Source organism: Myiozetetes cayanensis, unplaced genomic scaffold (genome assembly GCF_022539395.1).
Source record: "Myiozetetes cayanensis isolate MyiCay16 unplaced genomic scaffold, myiCay2020 scf6-25, whole genome shotgun sequence".
Classification (NCBI taxonomy): Eukaryota; Metazoa; Chordata; class Aves; order Passeriformes; family Tyrannidae; genus Myiozetetes; species Myiozetetes cayanensis.
In genome coordinates, this window is record NW_026087853.1 from 1723646 (window position 1) to 1743886 (window position 20241).

General features: G+C 44.9%; 1 protein-coding gene across 8 annotated transcripts in view; it reads left to right on the forward strand.

The window, feature by feature from the left end:
* KTN1 (kinectin 1) overlaps positions 1-20241 on the forward strand; it is a 75867-nt gene that overhangs the window by 43135 nt on the left and 12491 nt on the right. For 3 of the 8 annotated variants that reach the window (XM_050335451.1, XM_050335453.1, XM_050335457.1), the window contains 23 exons: positions 24-92; positions 840-877; positions 996-1086; positions 3385-3453; positions 4687-4721; positions 4854-4944; positions 6324-6392; positions 7241-7278; positions 7892-7982; positions 8146-8214; positions 9795-9832; positions 10464-10554; positions 10666-10743; positions 11591-11628; positions 12478-12568; positions 12659-12727; positions 13126-13163; positions 14097-14187; positions 16210-16296; positions 18085-18174; positions 19226-19306; positions 19913-20002; positions 20087-20179. In XM_050335451.1, coding sequence (XP_050191408.1) covers positions 24-92; positions 840-877; positions 996-1086; positions 3385-3453; positions 4687-4721; positions 4854-4944; positions 6324-6392; positions 7241-7278; positions 7892-7982; positions 8146-8214; positions 9795-9832; positions 10464-10554; positions 10666-10743; positions 11591-11628; positions 12478-12568; positions 12659-12727; positions 13126-13163; positions 14097-14187; positions 16210-16296; positions 18085-18174; positions 19226-19306; positions 19913-20002; positions 20087-20179 — 1635 coding nt within the window. The remainder of the gene's footprint in view (positions 1-23; positions 93-839; positions 878-995; positions 1087-3384; positions 3454-4686; positions 4722-4853; positions 4945-6323; positions 6393-7240; positions 7279-7891; positions 7983-8145; positions 8215-9794; positions 9833-10463; positions 10555-10665; positions 10744-11590; positions 11629-12477; positions 12569-12658; positions 12728-13125; positions 13164-14096; positions 14188-16209; positions 16297-18084; positions 18175-19225; positions 19307-19912; positions 20003-20086; positions 20180-20241) is intronic. The other 5 variants (XM_050335454.1, XM_050335455.1, XM_050335459.1 and 2 more) reach the window with 3 other exon arrangements.

A 20241-nucleotide genomic window follows, 5' to 3' on the forward strand; every position in this document is an offset into this window, starting at 1 on the left:
ATTTCGTCTTCTCCTTCCTTCAGGTCTTACAGAACATGAACCTGTCCCTGAAATCAGAGGTCCAGAAGTTGCAGGCTCTGACAAATGAACAGGTGAAATAGTTTTTTCATTAAATGTTTAATTTTACTCCCTTCCCACTGCCTGTTCTGCCGTAAATGCAAATGCAGATCTGTTGGCTTTAAGCAAGCTGTGCTTAAGCACATTAATGGTGTGTGAGGCTTCCGGATCAGGCTAATACCTGATTCCCTGGAGTTCTTACAGCTGCTGGGAGGCCTCTTTCTTATCCCTCCTTCACCAACAAAATCTTTTACTTGGATACCCAAGTTCCTGAAGCAATTTGCTTGGTTGGGTTAGATTTTTAAGGCTCACAGGGTGCAGGACACTCCACAGGAGTGAACACAACTGTCCGTGAATGTGCAGGCATTTACTTACGAGGGTCATCAGCATTATTCCCCCCCCAAAAATAAACCCCAAAAGCACACAACCCCCCTGCCTCACCATAGAGATCTCATTAGGGCCAAACAAAATGCTGTCCCTCCGTTACTGCTTCACGGCCTGTTTATTAGAGAGGTGGAAATGAAGTGTTTAATTAGAGATAATCCCAGTTTGTCAAATGAATCTCTTCGAGATCTCCTTCCCTTTGCATAATTACATCTTGCCTGGTGTTGGTGATTGGTGGTGTAAAAGTGCACGAAGACAAGCTTACCCCTTTCACTCTTGATTTCAGTCATGTGCTGAGAGGCCAAATGACTTGTTCTGGCTTTTTAATATTGTGGAATGAAAGGTTGATTGAATCATGTGATGTATCCTAAGTCTGTGTTAATCCTCTTTATATCTAGGCTGCTGCTGCACATGAGCTGGAAAGGATGCAGAAAAGGTAAATAGCTCTGGGATTTGATAAACAATGTTTATCAGTCTTTCTATGTTCTTTTGAATGGTGCTTTTTGTAAGACTTTGGATTGGGAAACGTGTTTAACTGTTCTGCTGTGTCTCAGCATTCACATCAAAGATGACAAAATAAGAAGTCTTGAAGATCAGCTTCGAGAAGAACTTGCCCAGATTTCAAACACAAAAGAAGAATTCAAGGTAAGGTGCAGATTAGTTACTGTTGTGCTTATTTACAGTAAGTTTTACAGAGTTTGAAGGTTGTGGAGCAACTACAGAACAGTGAAATAAAACTGACTCTTGTGTGTCAAGGTGAATTACAGTATTGTGTTTGCAAGGCAAGAGCAATGTGGGATGTCACAGTAGTAGCAGCTGACTGTGCAGCAGAGTAAGAGCTGGGGGAGCACATGTTAAATGCAGTGTCTGCAGTTGTGAGGAGAGAGGGCTTTGAAATCTGCAGGAGGAGGCTGTACAGTGAAAGCTGTTGTGATTTTTCCAGCATTACACCTTTTAATATGACTTTCAAGGCCTTGGTGTGAGCTTTTGTTGCTTAGATTACCATGCCAAGTCTCTGTTTTCTGTCAAGGTGGGTGTAAAATTGCTTATTTTCCTTCTGCCTTCTTCCAGATTGTTTCTCCTAAGGGCTTGCAGCTAAACTGCTGAAGCTTTTGTTCTGACATCTGGGGTCTGCACAGCAAAGCTGCTGCTGGTTTCTAGATGGTGTGTGCAGAGAGCAGTTTAACCCCTCCTTGCCCTCTGCCACCTTGGCCTTTTTCTTCTGAGCTGGGGCTCTTAGAAACAGCCCTGCTTCCTGAGAAGGGTGATGACTCTGTCTTTTTAATTCCTTTAAAGCCCCTGGTGGGGGCTGCAGCTCTTCTGATGTTTCTGGTGTGAGGTCAGTCACTCTGAATCTCACAAGGTCAGGTTGGTAAGGTGTTTTTAGTGAGGAACAGAGCAGGTGGGTAGTGGCAGAGGCAGGATGCTTTTGTAGGAGAAGCCTCTGGAGTCTCCTGGAGCTCTTTGAAGCAGGTAGTAAACTTGATTCGTGTGTTAAAGTGGCACTTTCAAAGAGGTTTTGATGAGAGTCCCTTGCAAGGCTCAGTAGTTTCTCTGTCAGAGAATAAGAGGGAAGAAGTTTGCTCAGTTAATTGAACAGGAAACAAAGTACAATTTCAGTTGATTTTTGGAACAAAGCTGTTGTCTGAATCTTCAGTGAAGTGTGTGCTGGGTAACTGGGACATAAACAGTGTCGAAATGGGAGTGGGAAGAGATGGCAGGCTGGAGTAAGTGGGCAGGTCTCAAGTTAGTGACACTCTCAGGGCTCTCAGCGTGGTGGAACACTATAAAATAGCAAGTGAAGTGGTGAAAATGAATAAGAGGAGGAATAAAATGAGCATCCTTTAGTGTGGTGGTTTCTGTAGTAACTGTTACCCAGGAAGAAGGCCTTGGAGGTGTTGTGAATGGTTATGTGCTGAAATCAATTCAGTGCTAAGTAGTGGCAAAAAATCACCTGGAGGCAATTCTGGCAGTTCTTGGGGAAGTGAATAGAGAACTGAATGCAGAAGATGATCATCCTGATAGTGCAGAAATCTACAGTGTGCTCTCAGCACGAATATTATGTGCACTGCTGATCTCTTCCTCCTCCTGTCTTTGATCCCAAACACAAACCACACCAGTACTGTACTAAATGCTTCCACCTGAGGAAGTGCTGCTGTTTCCCATGCACATGAAAGTGGGGAAAAACAGAGCAATGCTTTTAATCCTCACTGTTGCTGTCCCTTCCTGCTCCTGTTTTCTCAGTCAGGCTGAAAGCCCAGAGCACGTGCCCTGCTTTTTACTTCGAGTCTTAAAAAAAAGACTTTGGAAAGCAAAGAGCAATAATAGGGGAGGATTTGAAAATACATGTGAGGAATCCAGGCAGACAGGCTGTCTGTTAAGGGCTGCTGTGCCTGTTGCATAGAGCAGGAATGCATAGTGGGGCTGTTTGTCTTCCCCATTCACCTCTTCCCAGCCTCTTCCCAAGTGTGGGAGCTGTGCAAACCTCTGCTGCTGGATTGACAATTCCTTGCTGTGCTTTAAGGCAGCTGAAGGGAACTAGAAAGGGAGTCTTGGACCATTTGCTTCAGCAGATGAGTGTTTTGGAAGAGGCAGCTATCAAATCTTGACATGATGGTGATGCTGCTCGAGGAGGAAAATGCTTTTTTTTTTCTTTTTTTTTTTTTTTTCCCTGAGCTTCTCACACTTGTTACTGCCTGATTCTCTGCCAGGGAATAAAGATGGTAACAGCTGAATTTCTCATGGGAACATAAGGACAATACTTTTGTCCTTAATACAGAAAAGCAAGAAAGAAGAGGAAAGGACTCTTTGTAGTCTTGTAGGCTTCCAAAGAACTCTCTGTAATGACTTCTGTGCTGTTTAATTATCTCACTGCCATTATGGAAATGCTGTAGTTTAGGCTTTGCAGTTCTGAACTGATAAAATGTCTGAATTTTCTTCTAGGTTCTCAAGGATCAAAACACAGCTCTGCAAGCTGAGGTTCAGAAGCTGCAGACTCTCCTGTCTGAGCAGGTATAGCTGAGGTTTTATCAAATATCTTCCAGTCTTTTAATTTCTTCAGTTTTTTTTCTTAACCTGGTTGCAGGCTGAACTGGTTGGTGTCAAAATTGATGCTTTTTAGGTATTTTCCATGGAGGGTTCAAAGTAAGGCAGTTGTGACTGCCTTCTAGACCTAGCCAAGGGTGTCCAAACAAAACATGGATTTTTATGTTTTTTCCCTCTCCTGAAGACTCCTAGTTTAACACAAGCAAGAGCTTATTTGTTCAACCACACTGTTTTGTCAGCAGTTTTCTGGATTAAAAAAACCCCATCCCTTCCAGAGGAGAGGGTTTTTCTGGGCTGTGGAAAGACCCCAGAGCAAGATTTTTACCCTGCTTGTTTTCTTCCACCGTGGACTGAATCCTCAAACCAGTAACAGCAAAGAACAGACCCATGGAATGGGAAAACTCTTTCCATTGGGATGGCTTTTACCTCCTATTGTGTGTTTTTGCCCATGGCTGCAGCCAGTCTGGTGCTCAGAGGATGCTGCAGGTCAGAGCTGAGGAGCTGCTCATCTGCCTCTCCTTCGGGAGCATTGCCTGGGAGAGCCCTTGTGAACACCTCTGGCTTTTTGTACCAGTGAGAAAACTTCCTGAAACACTGGAAAAAGACTTGCAGGGCAGGAAACTTATCTCCTTTTCTGGGCTGGTGTCTGCTGGCCAGGAGCTCCCTGTCTGGAGCAGCTCCCTTTCTTTCTGGTGGAGAACCAGATCTGCTCCCCTGGGTCTGGCTGATCTCGTGTCCTGTCTGGAAGACTGGGGCTGATTTATTTTTTTTTTTTTTCCTGGAAGCTGATTTTATATTTCCCATCTGGTCTCTCACAGTGTGGTGGTGTTGAGAAATCAGAATTGTTCTGCTGAGTGAGCCTCAGGTAGAGCTTGTGATTCCAATAAAAGCTCAAAAAAAGGGAGATTTTTTTAGGTGCTGGAGCTGGCTACTGTGGATTAGATGCTGCAAGTCCATCAGTGTAAAATCATCCAGGCATTTGGGCTGGATCTGTCCCCTCTCTGAAAGATTGATAATTTTTCAGCCTCAATATTAGAGACACACTTGCCATGAGGACATTCTTCCCCTGCTTTGTTTTGCTTTCTGAATTAGTGTTGTAACCAAGCTTCTGCTTTTTTGTTGGTTTTGTTTTTTTTTTTTTTTAATACCAAATCATTATTAATCCAATTAATGATGACCCTTTTTGTTTTTTTTTTATAGACAAACAAAGACTTGATAGAGCAGATGGAAAAAAGGTAAGAAACTTTTTTTTATTTTGAGTCAGAGGCTAAAATAAAGATTTTGTTGGCAGTGAGGTTACTGTTGGTAGCTAAACTGCCTTCAATGATTAACTCTCCTTCTCCTAATACTCACTCTTGCTTTCTCAGCATGAGAGAGAGGGATGATAAAATCAAGACAGTTGAAGAGCTGCTGGAGGCAGGACTCATACAGGTGGCTAATAAAGAGGAGGAGCTGAAGGTAAAATCTCTTGTATTGTCTCTTGATGGGGAAGTAGAGATGAAGTGCTCTTGGTGCAAAGCGTGTGTTGGAGTGCTCATAGTGCAGCCTGAGATAATTCCTTCTGAATAGGAAAAGCATCTTGTGGAGACAAGCTTAAAACCTTTTTTTGTAAGATAGACTGAGCATTAGCACTGATGGCCTGGAGTAAGTGCTTCTCTCTGCTTAATCTAGGGCAGATTTTGCTGGGATGCAATCCTGGTGTCCTTTGGAATAATGGGAATACATCTTCGGAGCTGTTCATTTGGCTTAATCTCCAACAAATCTGCCTTTAGCAAAGGGTGTTTTGTAAAAACTTGGCGTTATGGGATTCCTGCATCTTTTTGCTTAATTGGTAATCTGGAGGGTTAAATGGATTATAAAGCAGTGACACCTTTTGGATGGAGTTATTTCCTGCCTGTTTGTTTATAAAGAAGGTAGCCATGAGAAGCCTGGAAGGCCAGAACAAAAATCCCTGTGTGCTTTCAGCTGGCTTTTGCTGGGAAGTTGAGTCCTGTCTACCTGGACAGAGCCAAGGGCAATGCTCCCTTTCCTAATGTCCCTAAATTCCAGGTGCATTGGTGACACCCCTGTGCTGGGGAGGGATAGGAAATCTGTCAGGTTACTGAACAGCCAGAGATGTGAGCACATCACAGAATAGTTTGAGTTGGAAAAGACCTTTTAAGATGAAGTCAGACCGTTCCCCCAGCACTGCCAAGCCCACCACTGACCCATGTCCCCAAGTGCCACATCCACAGGGCTTTTAAACCCCTCCAGGGGTAATGGTGTTTTACAACTTCATCTAAGATGTCTTAATTATTTGTTTGAAGTACTATTCTTTAATTTTTTTAACAATGCTAATGGCAGTGTTAAGAATATGTGATTTTTAAGCTTGTAGTGTGTTTCTCTACAAGGGCACCTTTGACTCCTTGTGTATTTTGGACATTATTATTGGCTCCAGAGTAAAAGTTGTTATTATTTGAATCCCCATATCATATAAATAGTTGGAAATTAATGGGCATCCCCAAGGATGTGAGGAATGGCAATGGCCTATAACATAACTTCTTACATTTGCTTTTCTGAACTCTCTGCTCAGTTACAACATTCCCACCTTGCTCTGTACCTGGGCTTTAACTTCCTATACATTGAATGAAGTCCACTCCAAGTTATCCATGATGAATAATTAATCCATTGAATGCTTTGGCTCCAACAGCTGCAGAGGAGGGGGTAGGTGGGGGTGTCTCTCTTTCAGACTTTCAAAGTCTTTCGCTTATTCTAAAAGAAATTACTTTTCTGTCAAGCTTAACACTTTTTTCCCCCACCAAATGAGTCTTTCATTATCTGTGTGTCTGCTTTCAAAGGCACTGAGAACGGAAAATTCATCCCTGAGAAAAGAACTTCAAAGTCTGCAAATTCAGCAATCGGAGCAGGTAGTACTTTTCATCTAAAACTTTTATTACACCTAAACTAAATCTGAAAGAATCTTGCTGTGGTTGCAAAAGTTGAGGGGAAAAAGGTGGAGATGCCTTTGAAGCCTGTTGGCAAAGCATCCTGTTTTCTTCCAGAGCTGGTCTGGAAGCTCGTGCTTCTGTCAAACATTTCCTGTGCAGAGGTGTAAGAAGCGGGGCTGATGTAAAGGATCCAGAGTTGGCCACGCACTGAAATGGCTGTGGATTGGTTTTTCCAGAAGCCCAGAGCAGCAGGCATGGCTTGGGAGGCAGCTTGTACTGTCCCAGCTTCCTGCTGTGTGTTGGAGCTTTCCAGCGTTAATCCCCACTCTGCAGATGTGATTTACCCCCTTCTCTTTATGGCTCTGATCAGGGGGCACTGTCACAGCACTGTCATTTTCGATGTTCTGATCAGAAGGTGCCTTTCCTTGACATCCAGCTCTGCTTGGACAGCTCAGGAGGGCACTTAGTTTCTAGAAAAATCACTCATGGAAAAGGGGAAGCACAGTGACCATGAAGAGATGTACAGTAGTGCCAGTATTAAAGGTTGACTGATCAAATGCTGGTGTTGAACCTCACCCTCTCCTGATAAAGATGGGGTGAGTTTGCTGTTGTTTTTCTGGACCTTGCAGCAGACTTGGTATTATTGGTTTGTCAGAAACTGGAAACTGGCAGCTAATTTTCTTAGGAGATAAATAAAATCATTAGGCTGCTGCATCATTTACTCAGTGCCAGGGTGCTCCAGCTCTCTACTCCTCACCCCTCAAACACCTGCAGATTGTTTTGCTGTCTTCTGGTTTTTTTCTAAGTTGAAGCTCTGTTTTGAACAGGTTTCCTTCCAATCACTGGTGGAGGAACTCCAGAAAGTGTAAGTTGCTGCACAGATTTAATTTCTAATCGTTGCTTCTCTCTGTCTTTATCCCATGACTACAAGTAAATCACTTCCCTGAAATTATTTGCTTTTAACTGGGTGAAGTGTGTGTGTGTGGTGGGAAGCGTTTTCACTTCAGAGGCACATCATGTCAGATCAATACCTTCTGCAAATCCAGTTGCTTCTCTGCTCAGCAATTAATTTCATAACCCTGGCTTGGAACTAGAACTGCACTGATTTGTCAGATCCCCCTTTTTGTTCAGTAGGCATTTCGAAAGGAGTGAGCTTGTTTGCTCTGTGTGTGCTCTAAGTTGATAAATACTTTGCTGGAAAGTCCACTGAAGGCTGATTTTTAAGTGTCATTCCAGGGACTATTGATTGCTTTGCATTTTTAGATTGTAATAGTATCTATTTAGCATGTGAACTACTGGTTATATAAAGCCAGCTTGTGCTGATTATTCCCACTCTTATCCTTCCTGTTTGTTCCTCCTGCCTGGTCCCACTGTGGACCCCAGAGGCTGGTGATGTGATGGGATAACAACCAAAGCCTGTGTGTTGGCTGGAGCAGCACTTTTTTTTCAGCTAATGTTGCCCCTCTGCTCTCTTTAAGGATCCACGAGAAGGACGGGAAGATAAAATCAGTGGAAGAACTCCTGCAAGCTGAAGTCCTAAAAGTAGCAAGCAAGGAGAAGACTGTTCAGGTATCTCTGTGCAATCCCTGCCTTGGTTCCTGTGTGGATGCCACTGACTTACCATTTCTTTGTTACTGCATGGCACTGTAGAGCGATGAACTTGTAGCATCCATTCTCGTGGCGTTTTTTTGTGTTTCCATTGTCCAACCCTGTCTGTTTTGTCATTGAAAAGGCTTTGACACAGGAAATAGAGGCTCTGAAAGAAGAAGTAGGAAATTCCCAGCTTGAGATGGAGAAACAGGTAAAAAACACCTTAGTGGCAGCAGTGTGACCCAGCCTTGCCTTGGATGTGCTGCTCACTCATTTCTGTTCTGGTGTGTTTTGTTTCACTGGTCGATGGCACTGGGTAGGGGTGTGTTTTAGTGGTAGAGCCATTCTTGGATATAAAGCCATAAATATGTAGTGTTAGTAGTGCTGTCCTTCAGAAACCACCTACCTCTGGATGCCTGAGCTTTTTGGACCGTTGGGCTGGAATTTGGCAAGAATTGCTAGAGCTTAAGGCACTGCAACGTTTGCTCTGGCTGGGCACAGTGCATTACTGTCCCTGTAGTAAAACATGGAAACCTGGGACATTTTTGGGGGCTGACAACTTGGGAATTTCAAGTTCTGGAGTTGCATCTGCTGTTGTTGGCCTTTCTGTGTTGCTGGAACAAAACTACAGACTCCAAAATAGTATCTGGTTTCCAGGTAAACCCAAGACCGTTTCCTTCCCGGTGCCCAGAGAGAGTCAGTCTTGGCACAGGAAGTTTTACTCCAGCGATCAGGAATGCAGGAGTGGAGGAGCCTTGGCTTTTTTGGCATGATTGCTGTCTAGCATCCAGAGCAATGTGAGCCCACGTTTCCTTAGGGAGCCTGTTCTGCAAGCAGCTCAATCCATCGTGCTGTCAGGAAGTTTGCTTGTTTGTGTGGGTTGTGCTTTTGGTCTGCACTTTTTATTTTTTTTTTTTCTCCGGTCTTTCTAGTTACATTCCAACATGTCACCCCCTTTTCTTCTTCTTCTCCTTCCCTTAGTGTTAAAGTTTTGTCCTTTTTAGGCAAAGCTTCACAGAAGGTGTTTCCATCTTGAACTTTACCTCCAGAGCAAATTTCCAGGAACTGAGGGAGTTATTTTTGTGTGTTTCCTTCCCCTGGAACTGACACAGAGCTCAGGAAAAAAGGGCAGTTTGTAGTTGCTGTCTCTGGAAAGCTCCAAATGAGGGATGCTTGCTCCAAAGGTGATAAATTTGTGCACCTCCTGCAAGCAGAATAGAGATTTTTGGGAATGTCTAAAAGTCCTGCCATGTCGTGGTAGAGGATCTCCCACAGATCCCTACTGTCAGTCTTTCATACAGAATTCAAAAGAGACATTCCCACTAAACCTTGTGCCTTCAATCCATGTTCAGCCTTAAATGGGAATTTAAAGGAGCACTGACGTTGCACAGAGCACCCAAAAATCAATTCCTTGTGCAGAGATCTCAGTGATCAGGGATGATCCCTCGTGTTTGAGCTGCAGTTGGCCAGTGAGATGGTTGTCATCATCAGTGTCTGCTTGTTCCTATGTGTCCTGTGGTGGAAATATGGGCCTGCTTGTGTTCCCATCTGCACCATTTCCTTTGCTGCTCTGGAAGTCACATTTTAGATGTGGAGAATGTAAATAGTGAAGACACTTGGCTTCCCATAATAAAAAAAAAAGACAAACAAAGGAGTGTTTATGCTTATATAACTGCAACAAATCGTGCCTATTTTATGAATACCTATTTTTTCTCCCTAGAGCAGTTTTTAGCATTTATTATTTTGCCCTTTCCACGTGCATTGCACTGAAATACTGATTATTTTCTTTAGGTGTCGATTACATCACAAGTCAAAGAACTTCAGACTCTGTAAGTGCAGTTGTTAAGTGTCTGATCTGCCCTGTGCAACCCTTACTTCTCTGCTCTGTTTTCAGTTAAAAATATTTCTTTCCTGCTGTCTGTGCTCCACGTGAAGTGATCCAGGCTGGTAACATTGCTCAGAAACACCTGGTCCTGCCTGAGACAGCAGACAAGAAGTGCTGCCTGGCTTTTGTGAGCCCCAGTGTAGCTGCAAGGATTTAAATTCAAGCCAGGATGGAGGGATGTGGGCAAGGCATAGTTGGAAAACTTAATTTGGAAATAGCTGTGCTGTAGCTGGGTCCACCCAGGGTAAGGGATCCAGTCAGTCCCTCGTGTGCCCAGCTGGGGAGGGGGAAGGAAGTATTTTTAGACGAGGAGAGAGCACACTTGTGTGACATCCCTGCAAATATGTGCCAGCTCTCACTTAATGAGCAGCACCACTGATCAAGGGCATCTCCTGCTAACCCAGGCTGAGGTGGAGGTGTTCACACATCGATTTTTAGCAGGTGAGTTGTGTTTGTGCCTTTGATCAGAGAGTGCTGCTTTTGTTTACGTGCTGCAAAGCGTGGGATGGTTTATTTTCAGGTGGATGAAGGAGCAGGGGTTTATGCTGTGTGTCTCTGTGTGTTTAATGGTACAGGCTGAAGGGGAAGGAAAAGCAGGTGAAAACCATGGAGGCCTTATTGGAAGAGAAGGAGAAAGAGATTGTTAAAAAAGGAGAATGTCTGCAGGTAAGCCTTCTTTGGTATTCTGGAGGGAAATAAGTTCTGTTGCAGCATTTCTGGCTGTGAAAGGGATAAATTTACATTTCTAAACTTGCTTTTTTTTTTTTTGGTCCCAAGGGTCAGAAGGATACAATTGCACAATTAACCAGTAAAGTTCAGGAGTTAGAACAACAGAACCTGCAACAGCTCCAACAGGTACAGCCTGCAGAGTGGATGTGGTTTGGGGATGCTCCTTGGTTGAACAGAAAAACGTTTTTCTCCTCTACCTCTCAAAAAGGGGTTTGCATTCCCTTCAGCCTGCAGAGCTGTTTCAAATCCTGCTTGACTAAGCTGGTAGCCTGCAGTGCAGAGATCCCAGTGGTTCAGCTGTGTTCATCCAGAACAGGTTTTACATGGGTAACAGGTTCTGAGAGCTTTTCCTTAGCTGGGCTGATACTCTGCATAACGAGGAGCTTTGGTGGTCTGAGAGCTTTGAAGCTCCCAGGCAGACTCAGAGCCGTGTCCTGGGCACCTCCTTGCCAGACTGGAGCAGGTCTGGAGGCCTCTGGTCATGGAGGAGCTCCTGCTGTGACTGAGTTTAGCAGCTCCTCCTAAAGTGGTCAGGCTTTGCTGTGATTCCTTCCTGCCTTTACCTGGGGCTGGAATATTTTGGCTTTTGGTTCCCTGCACTGGATTTGAGAGCCGGCAACTGGACATCCTTGATGGAAGAATTTTTTTCCAGTAAGGTGGATTTCCAACTCAGTTTGTGATTTTTGGTGATGGTAACTTTTATTTTGGGTGGAAGTCTAGACAGGCATTTGTCCCAGGGGAAATCTGGAATGGAGAGCAGTTGGCTGGTGTGAAGTTTGGGATGCTTGGTGTAAGCTCTGCTTCTGAAATCCATTATGTGTTTAGCTATTCTTGGATCAGTGTCTGATCCAAAACTCCTGGTGTTTCTTTGGCAAGTGTCTTGCAAGTTGTGTTTTGCCTCTGCTCATGCAAAGAGTTGCTGTTAATTTGAAAACTGTGCCATCAAAATGAGACTGGGAATTACTTTTTGCAGGTACCAGCTGCATCCCAAATCCAGGACCTGCAGAGCATGTGAGTATGCATAGTAGCAGTTCCTCAAATGTCTACTGAGAATATGCATTCACTGCTGGCATTTATCTTAAATTGGAATGTATGAATTGGTTTCAGGAATTTCATGGGCTTTTGCTAAAATAAGCTCTTAGTGCCGATGGCTGTTCAGTGTCTGCTGTCCCTGCCCATCCTGCCTGAGCAGGGCTGCTCACACTCTCTGGGAATGTTCACCCAGGGCTCTATTAACCAGTGAAACTTCTTGTGTCTAGTGATAATTTCTCCTTCTGTTTAGCATTTTTGAGAGAGTGTGGCTTGAAGTGCCTGTGGCTCAGCTGGGGGAAGCAGTGAGCAGATCCAGTCTGCCATTTCCAGGCTGGGATGCAGTAGCCAATTCTCCAGCTCCTGTTTTATGGAGAAAGGCTGCCAGGCTTTCCCCTGTTCTGACTCTGCTTTGTCTGGCTGCTCCAAGTCAGAGGAAGGTCCTGTGAGACTGTGCCAAAAAAGGGCTCTGTCTTTAATGCAGCTCTTGTGATGTGCTGCCCTCCCAGCAGAGCTCTGCTAGAGCCAGGGTGTGGAACCTGAGGCAGCCTCACCTGCAGGAGACTGTCCCTGGCACCTTCAGAGCCACCTGGCTTGCAGGGATTGCCCAGGTGATCCATTCCTTGGGTTGGAGCTGTTTCTTCTCCATGTGTGTGTGTGCTCTCCTTTTGGCTGATAATTATATATAGCATCCAAAATTTATTTATCTTCTGCTACAAAAACTGTCCCAGTTAGTGTCTGTCCCTTTTTAGCATAAATTCTTACTTTAACCTTTTTTTTTCCCTTACTTTAATCTTTTTTTTTTTCTTACTTTCTAAACCATCTCTGCAGGTTGAAAGGGGAAGAAGAACAAATGAAGAAGTTGAAAGCTGTGGTGGAAGAAAAAGAGAGAGAAATTGCAAACCAAGTAAAGCAGTTGCAGGTAAAGTTTTGATAACATCCTTGAGGAGTGTATACATTGTGAGTGTGTATATTTATACACAAGTATATGTTACCCTTTTTCTTTCAACAGGAGGTGCAAAAAGAAAATGAATCTTTTAAAGCTCAAATACAAGAATTAAAGCAGGAGAACTGCAAGCAGGTACAGCTTCCAATTGTGCACTGTTTGAATGAAGTTGAAGGGAGTGATGGTATCTCGTAGGATGGTATGGAAAAACCAGTAGTTGTGTTGGCCATGGAAATCCAGGGACAGCTTCAGGGCTGGGTTGCTCTAAGCCAGTTTTTCTGGCTGTTGCATATCTGTTCCTGTTTCCTTTTATCATGTGGATTTGCAGCTTTGTGTTCTTTCTTACTCCTGCGTTCTCATCTACCTTTCCACCCAGTCTGTCCATGCCGTATCCCAGCTGGGCTCCTGGCCGAGGGAAGCTGGACAGGATTCCCTGAAAGGCCCAGAGTGCAGCTGTGTGGTGTTGCAGCAGTGCCTGATTGACGAGGCAGATCGTGGTGTCTGCTCCTAACCCATCTCTGATCTCTTTGTAGGCATCTCTGGCTGTCCAGAGCGAGGAGCTTCTCCAAGTGTGAGTACTGCCAGGAGTCGAATGCAATTCATTCATTTCAGTTACTGCTCGGGTGATTTAGAAGGTGAAATAAATGCCAATTGTGCAATATCAGAGTGTGAGAAGTGGGCAGTAAAAGAAAAAAAGAGTTTGCCATCCAATAAAACTTGAACATGGGGATTCTGCTCACAATCCTGGGGTCTCCTGCAGGCAGACAGTGCTGGCAGTGCCTTGTGCCCACCACGGAAGTGAGCCACGATTGATTTAATTTTGGATGTGTGCCAGCTCAGCTGTATGGCTGAAGAATTAAATGTTGGTGTTTCAAGCAAAAGTGGCAGGCTTTTTTCCTCAGAACTTCAGCTCAGTGGAGGGGTTTTCGTGTTATAAAATCATCCAGTGGAAATCTCTTCCCGAGGGAAAAAAATCTCAGGGGTAAAAAGGTGTGTTATAACGTGGAGCTGAAGCACACTAAATAACCATGTGGAAGCTAATGCCATACTGCCTTACATTGTGCTAAGCAAATTGCCACTGTCATGCATTTTTGGCTGGCTGAATTATTTGTCTTTTAAGTTAAATGACTTATAAATTGTGGACTAGGAGCTTGAAAGGGAATGCTCTTATCCGGCAGGCAGTGCCTGTTCTGTGGTGCTGTACTAGCGTGGGCTGGCTGACTTATCCTCAGCTAATGCTCTGCCTTTCTGTGGCCCTGGTAAATGTGTGCAGATGCCTGTTGTAGGCAAACAACAGCTTTTCAATGGGCTTTGCTCTGGCAGCCCGTGGTTCATAGAGCAGTGGGAAGCAAGTGATGCTGCCAAGTCAGCGAGAGCAGCTTTTTTAAAGAGAATGTGTTGCTGGAAGGGAAGGCAAGGCAGTGTATGGGAAAGGGTGTCAGTGCTTCACTGGAAGTTTCTTCAGTGTCTCCTGACTCGTTCATGGTTCTCTTTGTCAATTCAGGGTTGCAGGCAAAGAGAAGGAAATCGCCAGCCTCCAAAACGAGCTCGCCTCTCAGAGGAACGCCTTTGAGCAGCAGAGGAAAAAGAACAACGTAAGGAAATCCTTCCCCCACCACCTCAGAAAACCCCCCAAGCTCCCAAAACAGCCAAACCTGTGTGCACAGCACTCCCTGATGCCTGGGGCGTTCTGCAGGGAGTGTTTCTGGCAGTTGTCTGCTGTACTGTGCCCCCTGGACACTCCTTTCCTCTTGGGAGTGACTGAGCATGCCTTACTTTACTGGTTTAGAGTTTGTCAGCTCCTTGGCAATTTGCTTGATTGGATGAGAGGAAGGAGACTTGCTAGGGGGACACACCCCACAGCAGGTTCTTAGATTTGGGTTCAAGCCTTGAAAGCCCTGTTGAGAAACACGTCCTTTGCCAAGGGGAGAGGAGGGAGTTTGGGGAGGGAAGGTGGGAGGATGAAAGGTGCTGTGCTCTGAGTTATGGTCCTTGTGCATGGACATGGGAGGAGGCATTACCTTCAGGGTGCTCAGATCTGGCTCTTCCCAATCCTGAATGACTAATCCTGACCTTTCTATGTGGGTGAAGGACCACGAGCCTTCCTTCACAGCAGCTGCTGATGGTGCAGTACGGGTTGTTTGTGGGTGGAATTAAGGCTCATATCTTCCATCACAGAGCTATGAAGCTACTTCCTTGTAATACATTACCTGTGCAGGGCAAGAGTGTTATCTTTTAAGTTACTTGGAAGAAAGTTGTTAAAATGCAGGGGGTTTATCTTGCCTATCTCTCCTCGATAGCCTGTAAAATCCAATGGGTACCATGCAATCAGCTTTATTGCTTAATAGAGGGACAATATAAGGAAGATGCACAAGGAAAATATTGAGCTTTTGAGCATGGAGTGCTGCCTAAGAGCTGAAATAAAATAGAGGGAAAGTGGCTGAGCAGTCTCAGAAGACAGATGAGCTGGAAAGGTAGAACATATGCACGTGTGTTTCCTGGGGAATCGCAAGGTCTGAGTACCCTTTGTGGTGCAGGCAGAAATCTGACTGCTGCTAAAGGGCAGACCATGCCTGCAGGTGCCAGCTTTTGCTCAGTTTCATCCAAGATTGTGTTTATATCCTGTAGAACAGCCCTTAGGATAGTGGGCAAACAGAAGTGGTGAAGTGAAGCTGGTGTAGGTACGTGCTAGGATTCAAAAGCCGCTTTGGCGAATTAAAAACCGGTACAGAACAGCCCTTTGCTAAAGGAGATTGCTCTGAGGGTTGGAAAAAAATTAATACTCCCTGCGAGGCCCACCATCCTTGCTAGATGTGAGCTGTGAGGCTGCTCTTAGAAGAGCTCTGGGCCTCCTCACTGAGCTTGCATGTTGACGCCGTGTGGAGTACACGTTTGATGACCTCGCCAAGAAAGACTCGGGAGCGCGGCACTGCGGCCTCTCCACGTGGATCTGGGCTGTGCTCGCCACTGCTGGAATCCCAAAGCCTCCCAGGAGGGCTGGTGAGCGGCAAAACCAGTTCTCTGTGGGTACAGTGGAGAGACCTGTGGGGGTAAAGGCTGCCAAACGAGGCCCTGAGCTTTGTGTTTCTACAACTGGCCCCGGCGCTGTAGGTTTGGGCTGAGGCCCCCAGGGTCTGGTTGCAGGATGAGGGGGCATCACTGTGCACACACCTCCATGTCTCCTGGGGTCCATGCTGGGTTCTGCACCGCGACATGCCTAACACTCTGTTGTGTAATCTGTGGTTTGGTGTCTGTGTTCCTCACTACTTTTGAAAAACTTCCCTCTTTCTTCTCTACAAGTGCAGTCAAAGTGTGGGGTCGCTGTAGGGAGACAGCTCTGCAGTAACACTTGGATCAGTTTTGGACACGGGGGCAGGTTGGGCAGAAATTGGCATTTTTACCCTCCCTCCTCCCCCACTCCCCCTTTTCATTCAGACTCTTTGAACATCACACTTGTTTTTACTAGTGTATGTCATGTTCCCCAACAAAATCATCTTGCAGTAACCAGCATTTAAATGCAAATGGTGGAATGTAATGCGAAATATATCTCTGAAGTAAAAAAGGAAAACAGTTTGAGTATTGGCTGAACTGAAATCATTCTTTCTAAAAATGATTAGGACCTTCGGGAGAAAAACTGGGAAGCAATGGAAGCATTGGCATCAACTGAAAAATTGCTGCAGGACAAAGTGAACAAGACTGCCAAGGTTGTAATGTTGACTGCTAGAAACGATGCGTTAAGCTAGAAGCAGATCTGCAGCTGGTTTTTTTAAGTGAAATGGAGACATTTAACTTTTACTGCAGTTTAAGTATAATCTCTTCTGAGTGATCATTCATATACTCTCACCTCTGCTTCTTCCTGTTGTCTTTAGGTTTATTTTTTTATTTTTAATTGTTAGTGTGTGGGCATGCTGACTTTTGATTTCCGTTTGCATAATTGTTAGAGCTGTCGTGAATCGTTTTTTGATTTTTGTGGGGAGCTCCAGAATAAAAGCTGTGCTGGTGAGCAACCTGCTTTCTCCTACTGGGCTTTGGCTGTGCTTGAACAAATCTGTTGGACCTGTGAAAGAACCAGGACTAAATTATTATTTAAAAACCTGGGAGCTTCTCAGGAAAACGGTGCGACCGCAGCTGTGAATTTCCTCCTTGAAGGCACGTGAAGCTCGACAGGGACCATTACAGGGTGTGAATCCCTCTGTGTTTGCTGTGGGCCTGATTCAGTGTTAATTGGCAAAAAAAAAAAAAAGGCATCAGAGTAACTTCTGGAACACAAAGTCAGGTAGCTAGAGGCAGAGGAGCTCTGATCTAGGCTTGTGTGGCTGTGTTTCGGAGGCGTCTCCGCTCTTGGCTGGCCCCGCGTTCAGGGAGGTTTGTGCCTGCTCTTGCTGTGTGTTAACACTTTGCCTGCTTTCTCTTGCAGTTGGGAGACCTCACCCAGCAGCCACTTGCCACTTCTTGGTGGTTCCTAAATTGCTGCCAACTAACACACTTAGCACAACTTCACAGCCTAATGTCTAATTTCTGTCTCTGAATCCCAGCCCACTCTCACCACCGACCTCTTGCAGCAGGGGAACTCAGAGCAGCGAGGCAGTAACAGTGATGTCAAAGGAAAAAAAAACCCAACAAACAAGTATCAGTGAAGGATTTTAGCTGAAAGCTGCCTTCTCTGAAGGGTTCCAGGCTTTCTACAGTTAAATTTAAATGGGAGCCTGAGCGTCATGGGGCTAAATTAACCCAATCTGCCACAAGCACAGCAAGCACATGTCCTGTGGCTGCTCTGCTTTAAATGTTAAATACATGGAAGGATGGATCTGTGGTGCCCTTGGCTCTGGGTATTTATATTGGCAGAGCAGTAACGAAGAAAAAGCTGGAGATTGTCACACAGCTCTAATAATTATTTCCCATTGCATCCAGGGTTGGGAAAGGAGGATGTAAGGGTCTTCCTCTTGAGTAGAAGTCTTACTTTCTTGGCCTGGTTCAAATGTGCATTAACACAAAGTTTCCTTTAGATTTTAATTCTCTGGTTTTGATGTGATGACCTTAACTTAAGGTGATTTTTTTTTTCACATCTAAAATTGCTTTAAAAGCATGGATTAAAAAAAAAGAAAAAAGTTGATTGACCAAACTTGTTTTTTGAGCTTGCTCAAGTTGAGTGGCAGGGTTGGTGTGATCTGTGGATGCAGTTACTCAGCACAGCGTAGTTTGTGTTGTGAACAAGTGACTGATGGTGTGATTTCTGTACAACCAGGCTGGATTGGAGGAGAACATAAGAAAATAAAAGCTTAAGCGAGAACAAATGTGAAGGCCAAATTCTGAAGCAATTCAGTGTCCATTTTTGAACCAATTTACTGGCAATTTTAGAGACTATAGCGCCTTTCTCACTTATAAAAGGACTTGCTGGGTTAAGTGAGTTACTGTAGGCATAGGAGAGGCTATTGCCAGGTCTGTGGAGTGCTTTTTCCCCCCATTTCATGTGAGCTCTTCTCTTGCTTTAGGAGAAGCAGCAGCATTTGGAAGCTGCCGAGGTGGAGACACGTGAACTCCTCCAGAAGCTGTTCCCTAAAGTCTCTCTTCCTTCTAATGTGGTAAGAGAAGTGGCTTTTCTTTAACCTTCTGCTGGGAATCAGGGAGCTCTGCTCCTGCTGTGCTGGCCAGTCTGGAGTGTTCCCTCACAGTCCCCTCTGTCCCAAGGCTTTTGCAGTGGGACAGAAGTGTCTTGCTGGTGGTGCCTTGTACATCCTGCCAGCAAAGCTGCAGATGGTTACCTCTAGCCAAGTGTTGAAAAAAGAAATCATCATTATCCTGTGTTTTCTTATTGGCCCAATATCCAATTTACCTGCCTGTGTCATCTTGTAACTGAGACAGTAAATTTTCAGGGGTGAGCAAGGTCTGCTGTGTGTTTGCTCACTGTCTGGCACGATGGGGATCCATCTTCCCCTCCCCTTTCTGGAGGAGATGTGCTGCCTCAGTGACAACTAAAGCAGTTTAGGAGGCTTTACTTTGTTCCCAAACACTGATTTCCAGTTTTACATCCTTGGTGGCCGTCAGTTGTTTGCAGGGGAAGTGCACTGGGTTCATGTGGTTCAGATGGGGTGAGTAAAGTGAAGTGAGGCTGGGGAAAATGGGGTTTGCATTCCATTTATAACGTCTAGAGGTTTTGAATATTCATATTTTAAATTGTTCCCAAATGTGCTAAACTTAGTCTCCTGATGAGCCAGTCTTTAAAAAGACTGTTTCTGTGAGGTTATAAAACAGCCTTCCTAGAATTACACAGTTAAGTGTCTGCTTTAATTGCTCAGGGATTTTTGGAAAAGATTCCCTTAAATCTTCAAATACTTGTGGAGCCCTGACACTTGCAGGGAGTCCTCTTGTCACCCAGCTGTATTTCAGCACATCCAAGCCCCTGTGAACTCTGTGTGTGTGTGTCATAACCTCGTGCTCCTGGATTGCTGCCCACCAGCTCCTCTCAGCTGTGTGTGGTACTGGCTGAACAACAGCTGTGTGTGAGCTCTGGGGACTTTGGGGACTGAAACACTGCTCCCTGAGCCTGCAGCTGGGAGGCAAAATGTCCTGAAGATAGCTTTTTTTTTTTGAGCTGAGATTATTCTCAGCTTTAACTGAATGATTTCCCAACAGAGCCACAGTGAATGGATATGTGGGTTTGAAAAGATGGCTAAAGAATACTTGAGAGAGGCTTCAGGATCTGAAGATGTCAAGGTAGGCACAAGGTGGACGACTTGTGTGTGTCATAATGTATTTTTCCAGTGTGTAAAGCTTACAAATTGTGCTCTGGGGTGGTCAAGTTCAAATTCTCAAACAGGTCACAAGACAATTGCTTTATAGAATCCCTGAATTGGGTTGGAAGGAACCTTAAAGATCATCCAGTTCCAACCCCCCTGCTTTGAACAGGGATGTCACTCACTATCCCAGGTTGCTCCAAGTCCCATCTAACCTGTCCTTGAACACTTCCAGGGATGGGGCAGCCACACCTTCCCTGGGGCAACCTGTAGATAATTTGCAAGCTGTAAAGCAGAAATGTGTTTGCATCTTTGAGAAGTGCCTGGTGGAGTTGGGAGTTCGTGACACTCAAAATCCCTGTTCCCTTTTTTAAGCAATGGGCATTTTTTTCAGTCACTCACGTAAAGTTTGTGCTTTGGGTGTGGAGGGTTGTAGGTGAGCACTGCACTTGCTCTTGTCTTTGCATGGGTTGGGAAGACAGACCTGCCCATGAATGACACCAGCTCGTGGAAATAAGATGAATAGAACTGAAATCCATCCACTGAGACGTGACTCCCGTGGCCCCTTTTTTTTTCCTTTGCCCAGGCTATGGAGCAGAAGCTGAAGGAGGCTGAGGAAATGCACATCCTGCTGCAGCTGGAGTGTGAGAAATACAAATCTGTCCTGGCAGAGACGGTGAGTTGGATGCCTGGTCACCTGTGTGATGTTTCAACCTGCCTTTCTTCTGCTCTGAGCTTTCAAATCCCTCTCTCTTCTTAGGAGGGGATTTTACAAAGGCTACAGAGGAGTGTGGAAGAGGAAGAAAGCAAATGGAAGATAAAAGTTGAAGAATCACAGAAGGAGCTTAAACAGGTATTTCTGAAGATTTTTTTTTTTTTTTTTTTTTTACAGCAGCCAGGCAGGTTCTGCTTGAA